Raw genomic sequence first — 17,898 nt, 5'->3', positions numbered from 1 at the left:
GACAGTGATCCCAAGCTCGATCCCTCCGAGATATTACCTTCCTACGACTAGCTTTCCATTTAAGTTGATACCTTGAATGATGCTCTCGTTAGTCAGGATATGTTACTTAAGAAAGTTGTACGTGAGTTGAAGGAGCTTAAGCCTAAGTATGAATCTGTTTCTTCTGAGCCTGAGTTGATTAGGTCTAGGGTCAAGGTTAAGGATGGGGATTGTGAGAGTTGCTTGGTTGTCATGAGTGAGCTTATCGAGCTTTAAACTGTGTATGTTTCAAACTTGAGCCCCTTGTGCCACCCCTTTGAGATTCTAGTGCTAGGGTTTTATAGGAGAAGAAGATGAGTGCTTAGTCTATAAAATAGGTGAGAGATTTTGAAAGAAAAATCCTTATAGTCTACTTCAAATAAGACTGACCTCTTTGAGTAATGAAGTTTATATTTTTGCATATGCTTGAATTCCCCTCCTTCTAGTCTCTATCTATTGGTTCCCTTGCAAATTTTCTTTTTTTTTGTTGTGATCTTCTTGTTGATTTTCGTTTTTACCTTTGAGCTACGATTTTTCAACCTTGAGAAGTTGTTCTTCTTATTACTAGAGGCATAAATATTCATATATTCATGTATTTAAGAGGGTCTTGAATCCCCTTTTCTCTAGACCATCAACTTAGAAAGTTACTTTTTTTAGTGACTGTCTTTTTGCTTTGTTCTTCATTCAAATTTCAAGCTTCTATGCTCAAAGACACATAAAATGATCTTGAATAGAGTATATGTTTCATATTCCATCCGTGGAGTCATGTTGTATTGGAACTTTCTTTCTCGTTTTGTCTCTCTAAAATTTATGCTTTCATTTGTGTGTTTTTAGGAGTATTGGATGAATAAGGAGTAGGCCATCTATTTCATAAAAAATTTATAAGTCGCCTATTCATCCTCCTCCTAGTCGCCGTTCTCGGTCCTACACATTTGTTCAACTATCTTATGCAACCAATTAGGCATTAGTGAATCTTGGGAACCTAGGGTGGGTTGTACTGTACCTACATTAATTGTCTAAATTCAATTTCATGGCATCTTCTGTTTCATTTAAAATTTCCCTTCCATTTTTATAGCCCGTCTCCCTTTGTTATATCTGGTTTCTTCAATGGCACCACAACAAACCCCACCCCAGCTATATGTATCACTAAATCAAGGTAATAAATTTGTTGAACTGGGCTGTTTTGGTGAAGAAATGATGCATGGTCCTGCAAGCCTCCCTAGAGTCCATTGTACCTAACCAATTCTTGGATTCTTGCCTGAATGTTGCAAACATCTGACCTGATTCTGGCTCATGTTATTGCCATTCTAACTCGCTGTCTGTGATGAGTACAGTAAAACACATGCTTGCAGCTAATCATCACATATATTGAAGATGGAAAAAATGTCTTCAGGGCCGGAGCCCACATGTAAGTGAGACATTGTTGATAAGCCATTAGAGAGTTGGGTTATCTAAATAATGTATGTAGGTCACCACCAAACATAGGGGGTCCTAACAGATACGTTTATCCCCTGCCAGGAAGGACAATGTTGTATATATGGGAAAGTACTAAAACAATGAGAATAAAAACCAAATGACCTGTACTGTCAACAAAATCATCACCTGTTTTCCGGGGTTGGAGCTGTGGAAGCTATGTAGGGTATGTTTGGTAGAGTTTTCTTTAATTTAAATTCTCTTTGAAGAGTGATTCTCTGAGAGAAGTGATTCTGTGGCTGAAAGTGTTTTTCTAGTGATTCTCTAGAATAAATTATACGGAGAAAGTGATTCTGTACGGAAAGTGAATCAGTGGAATCTGTTTTTTTCAACTCCCCAGCTTCTAGTTCGTTTCAAAGAATCATTCCAACGGATTCCACTTAGAAAGCTAAAAGCTGAAAGTTGAAAGCTGAAAGTTGCTATTTGGTAGAGTTTCCTTTGATTCCAGCTAAAAAAATACTCTGAAAGCTCTATCAAACAAACCCGTAATATGACCCTCTCCATATTAGACAGGGAAACTTTGATGTCAACATACATGTGCCACTGGTCCTCTGAAGTTCCACCTGACAAGTACCCCTGCTGGCTACCAACTCACAACTGCACATGCAGATGCTCATGTGGACATTCCCCAAGTCAGATATGAGATACTATATGTGTCTACACTGGCCTTGCAGGGGTGACATGCAGCTTTAGTTTGGTCCATCTTTTTCCATGAAGCTGGTACCTGTGAAAGTGATGCGAGATGTTAGATGTAATCAATACAGACATGCCTCTTTTTAGCGTCTTGTTCCCACAGGTTAGATAGATTAAGACACTTCACATGTGAACCACTTGCAGCTTCTCTGCCCTCCCTAGATGCCAAACAGGTAAACAACTATTTGTAGCTGCAGTATTTAAGCTAAAGTTGGGCAGGATGAAAGATGACTTGCCCAGCGGTGATGATTGGAGATGTGTAGGGACAAAAGGCAGAACCAAGGGCTAATATGCATGATTAGCTATAGTATGATGCATGGCATGGTTTAGTTCCCATCTTAGATTCCCTTCTCGCGCATGGAAACATAGGATTCATGCACACATTGCATAAAGAAGAAAAGGAGAACTGAAAGCAAGGTAAGAAGGACGAAGAGGTTGTTCAAAAAGAAAGGCAGCTTACTTTTTGAGTAAGTTCCAACCTAGGCTCATGACTCATTATTAGCTTTCATGTTTCTGTACTTGCATAGTGTTTCTGTAATCTTTAAAATTATATCTTAATGCAATGATGTACAGTTCTCCTATTGTTTGAGGAAAGAAATGTCTTAGATGAACTCAGACTTGCACTGATCGGAGAATCAACTGGAACATTTTTTAAACCCTAAGGACCTTAGGACCTTGACCCACGATTCAAGGTAAAGGAACTATGCTTCAATTTACTAGTGCACTATATATTTGTCTGCACAAAAACGAAATTTACACTACTAAAAAATTATTTTTAGAGACAGGTGGTACCTCGTTTTTACAGACGTTTAGTGCACCCACCTGCGATCGAAGGTCTGTAGAAATGAATGATTTCTACAGGCGCAAAAGTGACCGCATGTGAAAATCTATTATCACATGCGGTTCCTTAAGTGAACCGCCTAGGTTTCCACAATCCACTTCCAATTTCCACAGGCGGTTCCTTAAGCGGACCGTCTGCGATAGTCGGTCCCTCAATCGATATTTTTTTAACCGAAAAAAAGCAAAAAAAAAAAAAATTGATCGACCAGGAACCCCACGTGGTCGCGACGTCGCAAGTCACAAGTCACGCGTTTTTTCGCGCGAAATAAACACGCTACGCAGTTTTTGGCACTCGAACTCAAAACTTGTCGGGTCGCGCGATCCCTCCCCACCATCATATCAGAGAACGACTACTGAACATATGAGCATATATAATTCTTTTGATATCTGCAATCCGAAACTTTAAATAATTATTTGGACATATAAATGACTTCAAATGAAAGACTTTTCAACTACAAAGTTGTAGATCTCGTCGAGCGCTACAATTTTCATATAAACTTTATTCTCATCCGACTTCGTATGAAAAAGTTATGAATTTTTGAAGATAAGCCGTCACCCATTTCCACATGCGGTTCCTTATGTGAACCGTCTGCGATAATGTAGTTCAAACGATTATTTGGATATCTAAATGACTTCAAATAAAAAAATATCAATTACAAAGTTGTAGTTCTCATCAAGAGCTACAATTTTCATATAGATTTTTTTCTTATCCGACTTCATATACAAAAGTTATGAATTTTTTAATGGATGGTCATTTCCAGAGACGGTTCACATAAGGAACCATCTGTAAAAATTTTACAGGCGGTTCCTTTTGTGAACCGTCTGTGATAATAGATATTTCCACAGACGGTCCGTAACCGCAGGAGATCCTCGCCAATTGTTCAGGTGGTTTTTCGTATAAATCTTCTGTAGAAAATTACTCTAAGTGTCTTGAAAAATAGTTTTTTTATAATGTTACTGAAGCAACACCATAATTAAAGAAAAATAATATCTCAAATCGTGGTTGATATCACTTATGATTTGGATGGCTAAGCTAAGTCATGAGAGGGCGGACTGAATTCGTATATAGCATGTAGTTCTAAATTATCATGAGAAGCTTCGATAGAGTGACCACCATATGCATGTAGACGAGATGTATGTGGTAGTGACACTCAACCATGGAAAAGTCCTTAATTAGAAGACTACTACGTCCTCAAGGATTCATGAGCTCATCACCTATATAAAAACGTTCACCAATGAGATAGGCACCCCCAATCTCACAAGGGTTTATATTTTCAAACACTCCCCAGCTAGCTGATTTATATGTGCTAAATTACGGTTTTCTAAAAACAAATTGATATGACTTACTATAGCTACTTCCTGAAATCTATGTAAAGGGACAACAAAAGCCGTATAATTGCATCTTGTTTTATATATAAGAGAACACAATGTTGACTCATGATTTGTTTAACTTTTATTCAGAACATATCTAGTGCAAAGTAACAATTAGGTGCAATTGTACGAAGCACATTGGTTCACTCTGTATCCTAAGATATAACCCCTACATTGACAAACAAACATCATTTTGTACAGTGACACACTCTTTAAAGCATAACTTTGCGAATCCTATTGTAATATAATAGCATATATATATCGCTCGCGCTTTGCTGTGAAACTTGGCTAATGTCTACCTAGTCATCAACAACTCTTGACTATTTAATTTCTACTAAATGGTACCAAAGAAATGAATGTTTTCATGAAGAAGTATACGGCTTCACAAACTTCATTCTTTTATTTCAAGCAAATGGTGCTTAATCAAAGCACCTCTTAAGTAAAATCAAATTGTTAATACTTTAATTAAGTTTGATCAAGTGGTGGTAGATCTAGAGGTGTCAATTTTGGATTAGAGAAAGATTGCCACCTGATTGAACTCCAATATTTTATACCTATTATATTATTTGAGACTAATCTACTGAGATTATTTTCTTGAAATTGATATGAATACTCAATAAAACATTAGCCAAATAATTTTCTGAAATTTGCTCAGGTCTAGCAATAAACCTACTCTCCATTTGAAGAGCCTACACGAATATTGTGACTTTTGTTACATCAGCGTAAAAAGAGAAAAAAAATACAATACCGGCATCATAAAACACCTCATACTATATATACCACACATGTGCAGAGGCCAGTACTAGTGATGAAGCAAAAATATGGATTACCAAAATAAATACATATCATAGTATCCACCAATATATTAAAGTTAAGATTAAATTCCGAGCATGCAAGGATTGATTGTTCTGTCCGCACGCCGTGCTAGCCACGGGATGTAAACCCTCTCATGCGTAGCCACCTGATCCACCCACTCACCACTTAGTAGTTCGCACCGACACACTACTGTCTCATAGCGATATTGAGGGCAATGGCCACCAAAACACCATACAGTTCAATAGATCTAGGCCACTACTCCTCTCCCCCAGCTCCAGCGATCGCCGGATCCCCTCCGTCGCGTTGGCACGATGGACCTCCTAATCACACAGATCACCACCAAACTCTGCTCCTCGGACACGCTCTGGTAGTCATCCGCAACAGTGTGCCGCCAGTCATGACGTCTCTGCGCTCGCTTGCACCGCGGCCACCGAGATCATTTTGGTGCCCTCCTCCGTTGTATGCAAGCACCTTGTCGTCAACCTCCTCCGTGCGCTCCTGCTGCCCCCAACCTCCTCGACCCGCTCCTCCTCTCCTCCTTTCACTCTAACCTCTCCTTCCCGGACCCCGACATCACCGCATCCTCCATCGCCTCATTTCCCTCCCTCCCTTCCCTCCCTCCTATCCTCCACTCATGCCGGTGATGAGAAGCTCGATCCCGGTGGTAGAGCTTTGATTTGGGCAATGAGGAGCTCGACGTACCCCGATAGGATTGCTTCGATTTGGGTGACGAGGAGCTTGTGCTCCTATTTGTTTTTTTTTTTTTTTGCATTTTGTACCAATTTGCCAATATGTTGCTTTAAATTTGCCAACAAAATTAAATCAAATTGCTTTTTATGTTTGTTTGCAGTTCTACCAAACTACCCATACACTGCTACAAATTTGCTAAGCGAAATACATCAAATTGTTTTCCATTTTGTTTGCACCTGTCTTAATTGTGCTTCTCATAATCAATTATCTATGTGCAAATCTTGTGTTAATTTTGGTTTTTTTAATCTTAAACCTAAGCTCTATTGTTTTAACCGAAATAAATCTTTTATTTGATTTGCTTTTATGATCTCTAAATTCATCCTAATTTGCTTGCATATTTGTTCCAACTTGCTTTTGAGTTTATTTCGATTTGCTTACAACTTTTAACAAAAATACTTATCTAGCTGGTGAATAGTAAAAGAACATATGTATTTTTTTTCCTATTTTTTTGTTTGGTTTTGCCGTGAACAGGCAGACAGATTGGCTAGAAACGGTGACGTTTTAATTGGGTGTTTTCCTAATCGGGGTGTGTATGCAGACCAACTACAGCATGCACGGCTGTGCATTAGTCAGGTCCATAAAATAAATCCACATGGATTTAATTTAAAGGGAACAAAAAGAAACCAAGAAAAAGATCCCCTATATATACCCTACCACCATCACAAAGCCAATACATCTCGTTCTTTCTTTCTTTCTTTTTTCCTGTATGGAAGACCACGGCAGCCACCCCTTGCTCCACGGCAACCATCACCTCCAGCCCGCCGCCGCCACGCTCGCTTACGCGTGGGACTACCCCTTGGACGACCACGCCGGTGGCGGCGGCGACCAGCTGGACTGCTGCTTCTCCACGGCGTCGGAGCTCAGGCGGGCTCTGGTCCGCGCGCTGGCCGAGCTCGACGCGGCGCGCGCCGCGCACCAGGCGGAGCTCCGGCGCATGGAGTCCGAGGCCGCGCGGCTGGCCGCGCTCGTAGCGTCCGCGGCAGCCGAGCGCGACGAGCTCCGGCGGCACTGCCACTCCCTCCTACTCCTCCTCCACCACCAGGCTCAGGCGACACCGCCTCAGAGCCTCCACGCCGGCGTCCTTGCAGGAGGAGGAGTAGGAGGCGCCGCTGTCTTGGACGAACACGCGCCGGACGCCGTCGCATGCGCCGACGACACGGAGCTGGAAATGGCGCTCGCGCGGCGGCTGCCGGAGCAGGGCCGTTTAGTGGAGGCCGTGGTGTCGGCTGGCCCGCTCCTCCAGACGCTGCTCGTCGCCGGCCCGCTCCCGCGGTGGCGCCACCCGCCGCCGCCCGCGCCGGCCGGCGGCGCCAACATCCCGCCGTTCAACCCCGGCCGCCTGAGCCCTCTCAAGGCCGACGCCTCAAACTCCTCGTCAGCCTCGGCGGGGTCATCGTCGCCGGACAGCAACTGCAGCGGTGGGCCGCAGGCGCTTCCGTCGTTTGACATGAGCCCCTTCTGCATGTAGGGACATTCGTGCTTCCTGGCCGGGTGCATGCCACCGATTAAGAGGAGGGGCTTAATTCTCATTAGTGCCAGCTTAATCGCGGAATAATTCCAGTGCAGCGCCTCTAAACTATATCTCCATGCTTGGACCCCTTCGAAACAACGACATGCGGCGGATTCATGAAACAATTCACTCATCCCGCCACATGTCGTGTAATCGAAAAGGTTCGAGCAGGACGTAAAGTTGAGAGGCTCTGGCTTGTTCAACAAATTAAGGTCTCCTTTTGGTTAATTAGTGTTAGCTTAATTCGTGATTAGTCAGTGTTAGTGTGTTTGCACTGTTTGTCTAATGAAAAGTGGACAAAAAAGAGATTTTTGGGACATGAAAGAGAAGCACATGCATGCCACTGATCAGTAGAGAGCAGGATGTAGCTATTGTGGTGTCGTCTAGTTTGTTGTGAGATTTGGTCATGTATATGCAAGGTGCTCCGTCCTAAGACTTAGGACCTACATAAAAGATCGGCTCCGAGATTGGATTGATGATGGAAAGTGATGTATCTAGTTTTATATTTCATGCTCCGGTGCTCCTCTTTTCTAAAAATTCACGAATCTTAAAGTAATTAGTTAGTTTAAGGTAAGTGACGAATTTGTGGTAGTCTAATAACAATCTCATGAATCCGATGATCAGGAACAAGTAAATCTAGATTAGCTGTGTTGAGAAATGCCTAACGCCTTCAATTAGTTTTAATTTATTTACCATATTTGCCGCCCCCTCGCCTTGAACTAACTATTTGCTTCAAGATTCGTGAATTTTTAGAAAAGAGGACTACCCGGAGCACATTTCTTAATTTTTGCCGTAGTGTTCTTGTAGAAGAGGTTGCTATAGAAGTTGTGCAAGAGAAGTGGCAGCCAATGAACAGGAGGGCATATTGGTGACAATTCAAGTTGTAGAGGAAGAGATGAGAAGGGTATTTTTGTGTATGGTTTATTGAACCACTACTTATGCACTTTATCAATATCATGCTTTTTATATATGCTAGTTCGTTTGGTTTGGACAGGTTAAAGAATGCAAGCATAGGATGTTTACCTTTGGTTGCAAACTGTGGTGGAGAAGGATAGCAGTAGGACAATGTTAAACACACAAATATGCAATAATGATATAAACTTACACTCACTACCTCGTAACAGCGCATTAGTGATAGGTGATAAATATTATTAGTGACGGATTTCATACTTATCACTCCAAATACGTTACTAATGATGACACATTAGTGATGGATGATAAATATCACCTGTCACTAATGACTAGTCAGTCACTAATACCTGGACTCTGGTTTTCTGGGTCATTGGTTTTGCATAGCTACATCATCCACATGGCCTGGTTTAACTCCTAGAAGCTAATCAAAATTTCCCACTTTAAGAACTAGAAAAATGCATGAAAGTGCATCTGAGGTTGGCTATAGAATAGAATCTTACTTCAACCCGCTGCCTTAGGGTCTATTTGCTTTTTATTCTGATTATGGATTCTAACTTCTAAAATCAGAATCTAAAATAAATAGGACGATTCTACAATCCAAAATCCACAATTTGAGACTAGATTGTACCACAATCCACAATCTAAGAAAATACTGCTTCTATCAGATTATAGCATATATTTACCCACAATTGTCATTACAAACATAACGTTTCGCTTTGGAGGGAATAGAAAACTGTCCCTGAGATAGAGCGCACGCTTAGGTTGACCGCAAGAGGTAGCCGGAGTCTTGGAGAGGGCTCAGCAACTCGCAAAATGGGACCTATGTGACCTCGTCTGCCGATTTCTCCTCAGTGTTGGGACAAAAACCTCCACCACAGGCTCCTCATCAATGTCAAAGTAGGGAACACGACAACCAGGTACATAGAGAAGAAATCGAGAGCATAGGGCGGTGGTGAAGCGCAGGTAGGAATATGTGGCTTGAGCAACAAAAAGAAGCGTGTGTACCTACCCTGCCCGCGAACGGGCTCCGGCATTATCTCCTGACTCGTAACGTCGTCTGCTTGAACCGAGCTTCAGCGGCGGCAGCATCCACAACAGCAACAGCCTCATCATGAATGTGGGCAACGGCATCCCCACCCACATACGAAGACACACGCGGGACGAGGAAGCAGAAGCAAATTTGGCCATGGGGAGGGGCAACGTGGCAGTAGGTGGTGAAGGGGAACGGTGACAGTTTATAGGAGAGAGAGACTCCGGCAGGGAGAGAGGGAGTTTGTAGGGGAGGAGGAGAGGGGGAAGAAATTCTAATAATCTAGTATTATATATTTTAGATTATACAATTTAAATGAGCACCAAGAGGAAGTACATCCTCTTGGAATTTCATTAAGAGGATGTCACACCTTGAACTTGGTCTGGCTCAGTAAAATCGTGCTCTACTGACTGTTAGTACGATAAAAAAAACTTAACAGATTATACAATTTAGATTCTAACAATCTAGATTTGAGAATCAAAATTTAAATTATTACTATCGAAATAAAAACAAACAGGCCCGAGCACCTATCTTCTATGGGTTTGCTTGCCACCGACATGAGCGGTCATGTCACAGCTCAGGCAAAGTGATGTGCCATCTATGTCACAGTAGAAGAAAGTTACATTGACAGGACAAACAATATGAACCCAGAGAAAAACCAAGGTTAATTGATTAAACGTAAAAAGGAGGGTTCATGAAACCAAATTCGTACCAGGAAAATTTTCACATATATCACAACGGGCAAGTTTATTAGGGTCTGCAAGGCCAACTCTCACATGCCGACTGGCAAGCTTGTTACACATGTGTACCTGCATCGCAACATGGAGAAATATCAGAAACAGTAACATTAGGATGATCAGTTGACAATCAAGGTGGGCGTTAACTTAAGCAATCTTTGTTATTTTTCATGCTAGTGGTGCTGCGTGAAGGAAATTGCACAAGCACGAGGCATGCACCACTTATGACCAAGGAAAAATCGCGATTACCGCGGTAACTATTCGAATTTTTAAAAAATTTCAGATAAAATTTATTTGAATAAATTTGAAATTTATGGGAAATCGCGATATTAGCCGCTCGGTAACCAGTCGAATTGGACCGGTTACCGAGCGGTTTTTGCGATTTATCGAGCGATTTTCTCGAATTTTCTGCACTGTCGGTAACCACTTTGTTTTCTCGGTAACCGCTCAGTTTTCTCGATTTTCAGTGAAGTTCAACAAAAAAAACCCAAAAATTATCTTAATCTTGTAAAATCAATAACTAATTCATCTGAGCTTCAAATCAAGTGAAACAAATTTTGTTGGTTTTCTTGTGACATGATCTACATGATAAAAGTATTTATACTCATAAAAAAGTTTAAAATTTTCTGTGAAAAAATGTATTTGTTAAACCAAGTTAAATGCATAGTTTACTCTTTGCTAATCCAAAAATCATGAAACTAATTTTGTTAGTCTTCTTACATAATCCTATGTCTTTTAAAAATACATAAACTCATGAATTAGTTATTGTAACATGCAGTATTATGTAAATGTGTTGCGATTAGATTAATTCATAACTGACACATCACACCTCAAAAATTAGTGAAACCACTTTTATTAGTTTATTTATACTATGATTTACGTAGAAAAAATAATAGCAGACATGAAAAAGTTAATTACAGTGTTGTTTCTTAATATATTCACTTTATGCTTATGAACTTTGTAAAAATCATAGAGAAATTGATAAAACTCTAAATAAAGTGAAATGAATTTTAAAGATCCTCTTAAGATACGTTCTACACAAGAAAATATGAGTTTGCATGTTAAACTTTTCCTTAACATGAGTTAATAACTGAGTTGCACGCTTCAACTTTTTTCATTTTTTTCAAACTTCCTCCCTATAGAATAGGATGCAAATGACATTATTTTTGAAAAACAATTCTCACAGAAGGTCTTAGAATTGTGTCTAGTTTTTTCTAAGATTTGTTTTTGAATTTTTTTAATTTTTTTTTTGAATTTTTTGAATTCAAATTCGGTTACCGTTCGGTTTCTGAAACTAAGGTGGACCGGCGGTTATCGCGATTTTTTCTCGATAACCGTCGAATTTTGGAACCCTGCTTATGACGAAAAGGCAAGCACTAGCTAACTAACGTAGGATCAAACCACAATCTAAAGACATATTTGGCAGAGCAGCTTTCTAACTGAAATCAGGGAGCTCTGCCAAACAGCAGCTTTCAGCTTTTAGCTCTCTGAGTGGAATTTGTAGGAGTGATTATCTAAAATGAACTAGAAGCTAGGGAGCTGAAAAAAATAGCTTCCCCTAATTCACTTCCTGTACAGAATCATTTTCTCCATATATTTTATTTTAAGAATCATAGAGAATCACTTTCAGCCACAAAATCACTTCCTCTAGAAAATTACTTCCTACAAAAAATTTAGATAAAAAAAACTCTACCAAACAAACCTAAGACTAACCAGAGATTCCATTAGAGTAACATCAAATCAGACTAGCTAGTTCTCTGGAAGGTGGTTACTAAGAGAGCAGATTTCTGATGGTAAAAATGAAATGTCATTATCAAGTAAAAACTAACTTCTCTACGTGCATTTGACTAGTTCAAATAAACAAATAATCCCTACCGATAAAATGTTCCCATATACTAACACGTGTGACAATTTATCATTAGCATCTGCATAAACAAAAACCACACAGTGCACACATTAACAGGTGTGGTAATTTATTATTGCATCTGCAGAAACAAAAACCACACTCTATGTCTAGTACCAAAAATGGACTGGAAGAGATGCAGGATGACCGAAATGGAGAAAGTGTAACACCAAAAATATATGTACCGTTTTGATTTTAATTGTGTTCTTTCGAGTCACCAATTGTAAGAAAATAATAGTATATGAATTCACAAGTCGATAAATGCAATAAGACATAGATCAACTTTCTTTCAAAAATCATGAGAATAAAGATTTGAAAAATTAAACATCATACTTCAAAAATATTCTTCACAAAGTTAATTATTACAAGTAAACACATAAAAATCATAGTTGATCTGATCTAAATGATAAATGATTCAAATTAAAAACTTGAGATTAAAATATCACTAAAGAATTATAAGAATCTCATGTTTCAATTTAGAACCAAATGTGGATCAATTAATGGATTCTTGCAAAGTTGAGTTTTATATGAGCTTGACATATCACATAGATACTAGATAAGCAATAGCATCAATTCTAAATGGTATTGCTCAAATATTCATACTTTATGGATATTTAAGATGCACGAAACATAATACCCCCCATAATATGATAATCCATTAATATCTCCAAAAGAGCTAAAGAAAATTCAATGAAACGAATAATCTCAAATCAGACTCAAAACCACAATCAACACAAGAAAGTGTAATGCATCCTACACATACTAGTTATATAACTTACACTAGTTGGCAGAAAAAACTAGATACCCTAGAAACAAATTCATAGCACACTTAGCAAGGAATCAAAATATGTATGAATATAAAATAGGCATGAAAAGATTGTAATAACGTCTACACATACTAGGATAACATAAGCTCTAAAACAAGCATAGATACAAAATCTACATATGCAAAGAGGTAGAAACTTTCAGAATCCGTAACCTCCGGATACAATCCGGAGCTTTCGGTTTCTGTCAAACCCGGATATTCCAAACTGACACGGATACTCCGGATCTGGAGCACTGGGATATTCCGGCCTGACCCAGAACATCCGGGTTCTGGAGAATTGCAGAAAAAGTGTAGAACAAATAATCTATCACAAAGATATAAACTATGAATTTAAAGACATTGTGATAGAGAGTTACCTTCATAAAGTAGCAATGAATAATAATATGTATAATTCAACAAAACTTAGCTCTTTAATCAATTAGATAGCTCTTCAAAAATTTAGCCATGTCTCCAATATCGACCCCCATTGACATCCTTGAGGATGTTCATTTCACCAAGAAACTAAACACAAATTTCACTTGAAATAATATTAGTCTCAAAGCACAAAATATATGATGAGCTTCCTATATATATGTGCATCCAAATACTTGAATTACTTATAACAAGCACTTAGTTTATTCAAAAATCTATAGAAGTTTACCCTATATTTTGAGTTAAGGCACAAAAGGAATTTAAAATAGAAATACTTGTGCCAAAAAATAAACTTACAACCATGAGATAATGTAGATTAACTCAAGATGTGAATTTATTTGGCTCTGATACCAATTGAAAGGACAATGATGTCACCTAGAGAGAGGTGAATAGGCGTTTTTCTGAAAATTCGTCCCCTTTTACCGTTAGCCTAAACTTGTAGCGGAATATAAACTAACGGATTTTTCACAAGTGAAAAACCTAAATATGCTATGCTCAACTAGTGCACAATCACCCTAAATAAGTGTGAAAGTTATAATCCTAAGGTGAAAAAAATTATTCAATTCTAGTAAAAAATATGCAAGAAAATATTAATTGAAAAATCCTGAAAACACTGTTCATCAGAGTATCCAGGTTAATCCAGTTACTCCGGGTTGTACAGTTCCGGAACCTTCGGGTAAATCCGGAATCTCAGGTGTATGTACAGAAACTAGCTCAAAACTGAAATTAAACAACGCCTAAAGAGTTTTAGCTCAAACCAAATGAAGTTGTGTGTTCCAATTTATAATTTCAAGTAGATTCACGGAGAATATACAATCAAAAACATACAAACGAGTAGATCGAGCAATATGCACAAATATTGAGCAAGAACTTAAATGTAAACAAACCGAAGTGGAGGCACAAATATTTGTTTCCCGAAGTTCGGATTCACCACCATGAATCTTACATCTCCGTTGAGAAAACTCCAATGAGCCGGATCTCTTTCAACCGCTTTCCTCGATCAACTAGCTTTATCTTTTCCCTTGCGAGGGCGAGATCGACCTTCACAAACTTTCTAGCGGCTCAGGACACGCACGGGAGCTCACCAGGCAACACCTAGCTGGCTAGGAGGCTTCACCTCCAAGAGTAACAAATGCTTCACGAACTTCTTGCCGATGAACTCAAGTGCTCAAGAATGGATTTTAGCTCACTTGCACTCAATCTTTCAATCTCTCAACCCAACTCACTTTTCTTCTCATATCTCTCACTAAAATGGAGTGGGAATGAGTTCTTTTTGCTCTAAAAGGTTTTTCTTTCATGCCATTGCAGCAGCCCCAAAGGATGGGGGTGAAGGGGTATAAATACCCAACCCCCCAAAAACTAGCCGTTACTCCGGCACAAGAAAGCTTAACCGAGAACCCCTGGCCAGAACTCAACCCAGAGACTCTGGAACCCGAAGTATCCGGGTCCACCTGGAGACTCCGGGTGAACTAAACAGCCCCAAATTGAGACCTCCCCTCGGAACCTTACCTGGAGACTCCGGACAACCCGGAGAATCCGGGTCAACCCGGAGTATCCAAGTTTAGCACAGCTAGGCCTCTAAAAATAGTGATAACTTTTGATCCTGACGTCCGATTTTGATGATTTTAGACTCTATGAAAAGCTTATTTAAAGGGCTACACATCCCAACTGAATTCATGACCTCAAAAATATTGGTTCATATTAGGAACACTTCGAAACTAAATTTGGACAGTTGAACGCTTTCCGCACCGGGATTTCGAAAAAGAACTCTCACTTGGGTTTGGTTAGAAACTCTTGAGCACTGAGACACGACAATTACCTCTACATTGCATATCTCTTAATAGTGCAGCATACCTATACTCAAATTCAAAGATAAAACTCGTTTGAACCACTTTGAGCTTTTGAATAACTTTCAAGTACCGCTTCTTTTATTCAAACCTTGAGGATTGCCAACTTTCATATAATCTTCACTCCATCTCTTCTTGATTCTTCTTATGATTGATGTGAATCATTCATAGGTTTCCCTCGCCTCACACGGTCCATTGGCGCAAAGACTTCACTCGCTCTTCAGCACCGTCTTGGTCCTTCGGTGCCAAGTCATTTGCTTGCCCTTCACTACGGGTGGTCCATCGCATCCGAGTCTTGCTTTCCCTTCACCGTCTTGCCATAGGAAACCACTTTGTATTAGATATCTTCAAGGAATTCACTTTATCAAATATGGAGTCCACTCTTATTCTTCACTCTTGGCATATATGATTTCAATTCAACATATGCCTTGTTATGGATCCTAACTCCAACTCACTCTCAAGTACAAAACACATGAGTTAGTCCATAAAACCTAATTGATAACTTTTTATACATTAAGTTACTTAATCTCCACACGTAACTTATTAGCATTCATGCATATTGTGAATCTTCATATAGAACCTAACCCCACTCATTCTGAAGCACATAGTACATAGGTTAGTCAATAAAACTCTATTGACAATGTCATACCTTTATTTACTTGATCTCCACAAGTAACTTAGTCTTCAAGTTTATTGCCAATGTTGTTGAGTTTTTTCTTCTCCTTATGAGTATCACTAAGAGCTCAATGACAACAATGTATTTCTTTTGTTCTCATGTCATTTCTCATGAAATCCATGATTCATCACTTATGCATCTCCCAAGAATCAGTTAGACCTCATGCATATCTCTCAATGCATTATCTATGGAACAACATACTAACAAACTCAACACCATTGTTAGTCCATAGGTATTGTCATTAATTACCAAAACCATACATAAGGGCTAGATGCACTTTCACTTGGAGAAGGAACAGAATAGAAGGAGGACAATGAGGTGAGACTTAGAAAAATTTTTAGCAAAAGAGCCCCCTCACGGTCTGACCAGTGTCACCCGCGATCTGACCGTCAGGTGCACGACCACATGGGCTGCGACGTGGATTTCCTGCGATCTGACTGCCCGAGCTCACGGTCTGACCACCAGCACACAGAGGCTCGGATTAAGTGGATCGATCACTTCCTTTTGCTCTCTCCCTCTCACTTTTCTCTCACTCTCCCTCTCTCCACCCGACCCTAGAGAGAGAAATAGAGCTCTACTCATCACGTTCGAAGATCGTAGATTGGAGGTGGGAACTCCCACGAGCTTCCTGGAGGACTTCTCCAAGTTTTCCCCCTCGTCTCCTCGTTGGAGACCCGTTCATCAACAGCAAGCTTCACCACCACTCCAGGAGCCGATCCACGAATCGGAGCGTACTCGAAGCATTCCAATCCAATAGAAAGCTTCCATAAGCTGAGGTGAGCTATCCCCTACCATTTTCCCATTGTTTTCGAGCTCAATTCGACCCTCGTGTCATTTAGGCCTAAGTTTAACCTAGCCTAGATCCAATCCATGGGGTATTTCGAGTTTACCTCGATGAATGATGTCCAAATAACTTTAGAAACACTCCACTAGTCTCATAGAGCATTTCGGTACCCTTCATTATCGAAGGTCTCATCGAAATCCTCACCGGAGACCCCGCAAAGGCATTGCCAGTAAGGTCTAGCGATCTGACCGCTGCTAGGGCCGGTCTGACCAGCAGTTGCGACAAGAGAATCCAAGTTGAAAACTTATACATGAGTCTGACCACCTCTTGGGCAGGTCTGACCGCAAGCATGCTTACAGTCAGACCGTCAGAGGCCAAAACTCTCTGCTGGCCACAGGTCAGACCGCCACCTAAATATTGATCTGACCGCTAGCCTGTTAAAGCTAGGTATACTTAAGTTACCTTGTCTGGGGTTTCAAACTTTGAAAGCTTAATCATTTAGTGGTTTTTTGCAAATGTTTTTGAAGCTCGACGCTCTATTATACTTCAAGCATACATCATTTGCGCGTTTTTTCATCGTTCATTCATTTATGCATTGCATTTTGATTCATTTAGAGGGTGTTGCGCCAATGGTCGAAGCGAGTGAAGGCAACACCAACCTCCTGGAGTTTTGTGATGTTGTGCGGGTAGTATTAGGCAAACCCCAAAGCAGCAAGCAAGCATCTAAGCATCTGAGCAATGCATAGGTCCTCGGTAGAAGTCGAGTGATGGTGCAACCATTGTTCGCGAGTTTAGGGCTTACTTATTCATGAATATTGATCATGATGTCGATAGTGGGATGAGATGTGAGGATGAGACGAGATGTGAGCGGTGTTAGGGGTGTCTTCTGCCCCGGAGGAGTTCCTCAGGGTAGTTCGAGAGAGGAGCCATGCACCATAGACCGCTTTGCATCGGTTAAGCACTGTCCATCGGTGCAATTGGATTTAGCACTTTTCATACTTATTACATGTCGCATATGAGAATGATAAATCCAATACCTTTGTAGTTGTGGCCTTTTGGTATGCGAGTCGATGGTGTGAGCAAGCGGGCTTGTAGGGGTATCCAATTTGCTCCAGGAGTAGTTCTGGATGACCCCTGCACCTATCGACGCATGATCAAACAGTTGGGCTTATTGGGAAAGGTTGACATGAGTACTCCCTCGTGTGGGCCTGTGTGGACACGTGGGCCGTATGGTCCTCGAGTCGTGTAGGTAAAGGAGTACCCCTGCAGGGTGTAAAAACAATTTGAATTTCCGTGCTCTC

At 40.3% G+C, this 17,898-nt stretch overlaps 1 protein-coding gene across 1 annotated transcript; it reads left to right on the top strand.

The window, feature by feature from the left end:
• The first annotated feature begins 6,679 nt into the window (after positions 1 to 6,679).
• Positions 6,680 to 7,429, top strand: LOC133923773 (uncharacterized). Its single transcript, XM_062369032.1, has one exon. The coding sequence runs from the start codon at positions 6,896 to 6,898 to the stop codon at positions 7,427 to 7,429; it is 534 nt and encodes a 177-aa protein (XP_062225016.1). The 5' UTR covers positions 6,680 to 6,895.
• The last annotated feature ends 10,469 nt before the right edge of the window (positions 7,430 to 17,898 follow it).

Source organism: Phragmites australis, chromosome 7, assembly GCF_958298935.1.
Source record: "Phragmites australis chromosome 7, lpPhrAust1.1, whole genome shotgun sequence".
NCBI lineage: Eukaryota > Viridiplantae > Streptophyta > Magnoliopsida > Poales > Poaceae > Phragmites > Phragmites australis.
This window is presented reverse-complemented; position numbering and strand designations above follow the sequence as displayed.

What these genes read in the sequence shown, in the direction of transcription:
- LOC133923773 (XM_062369032.1), top strand. Translation starts at nt 6,896, where the DNA reads ATGGAGTCCGAGGCCGCGCGGCTGGCCGCGCTCGTAGCGTCCGCGGCA.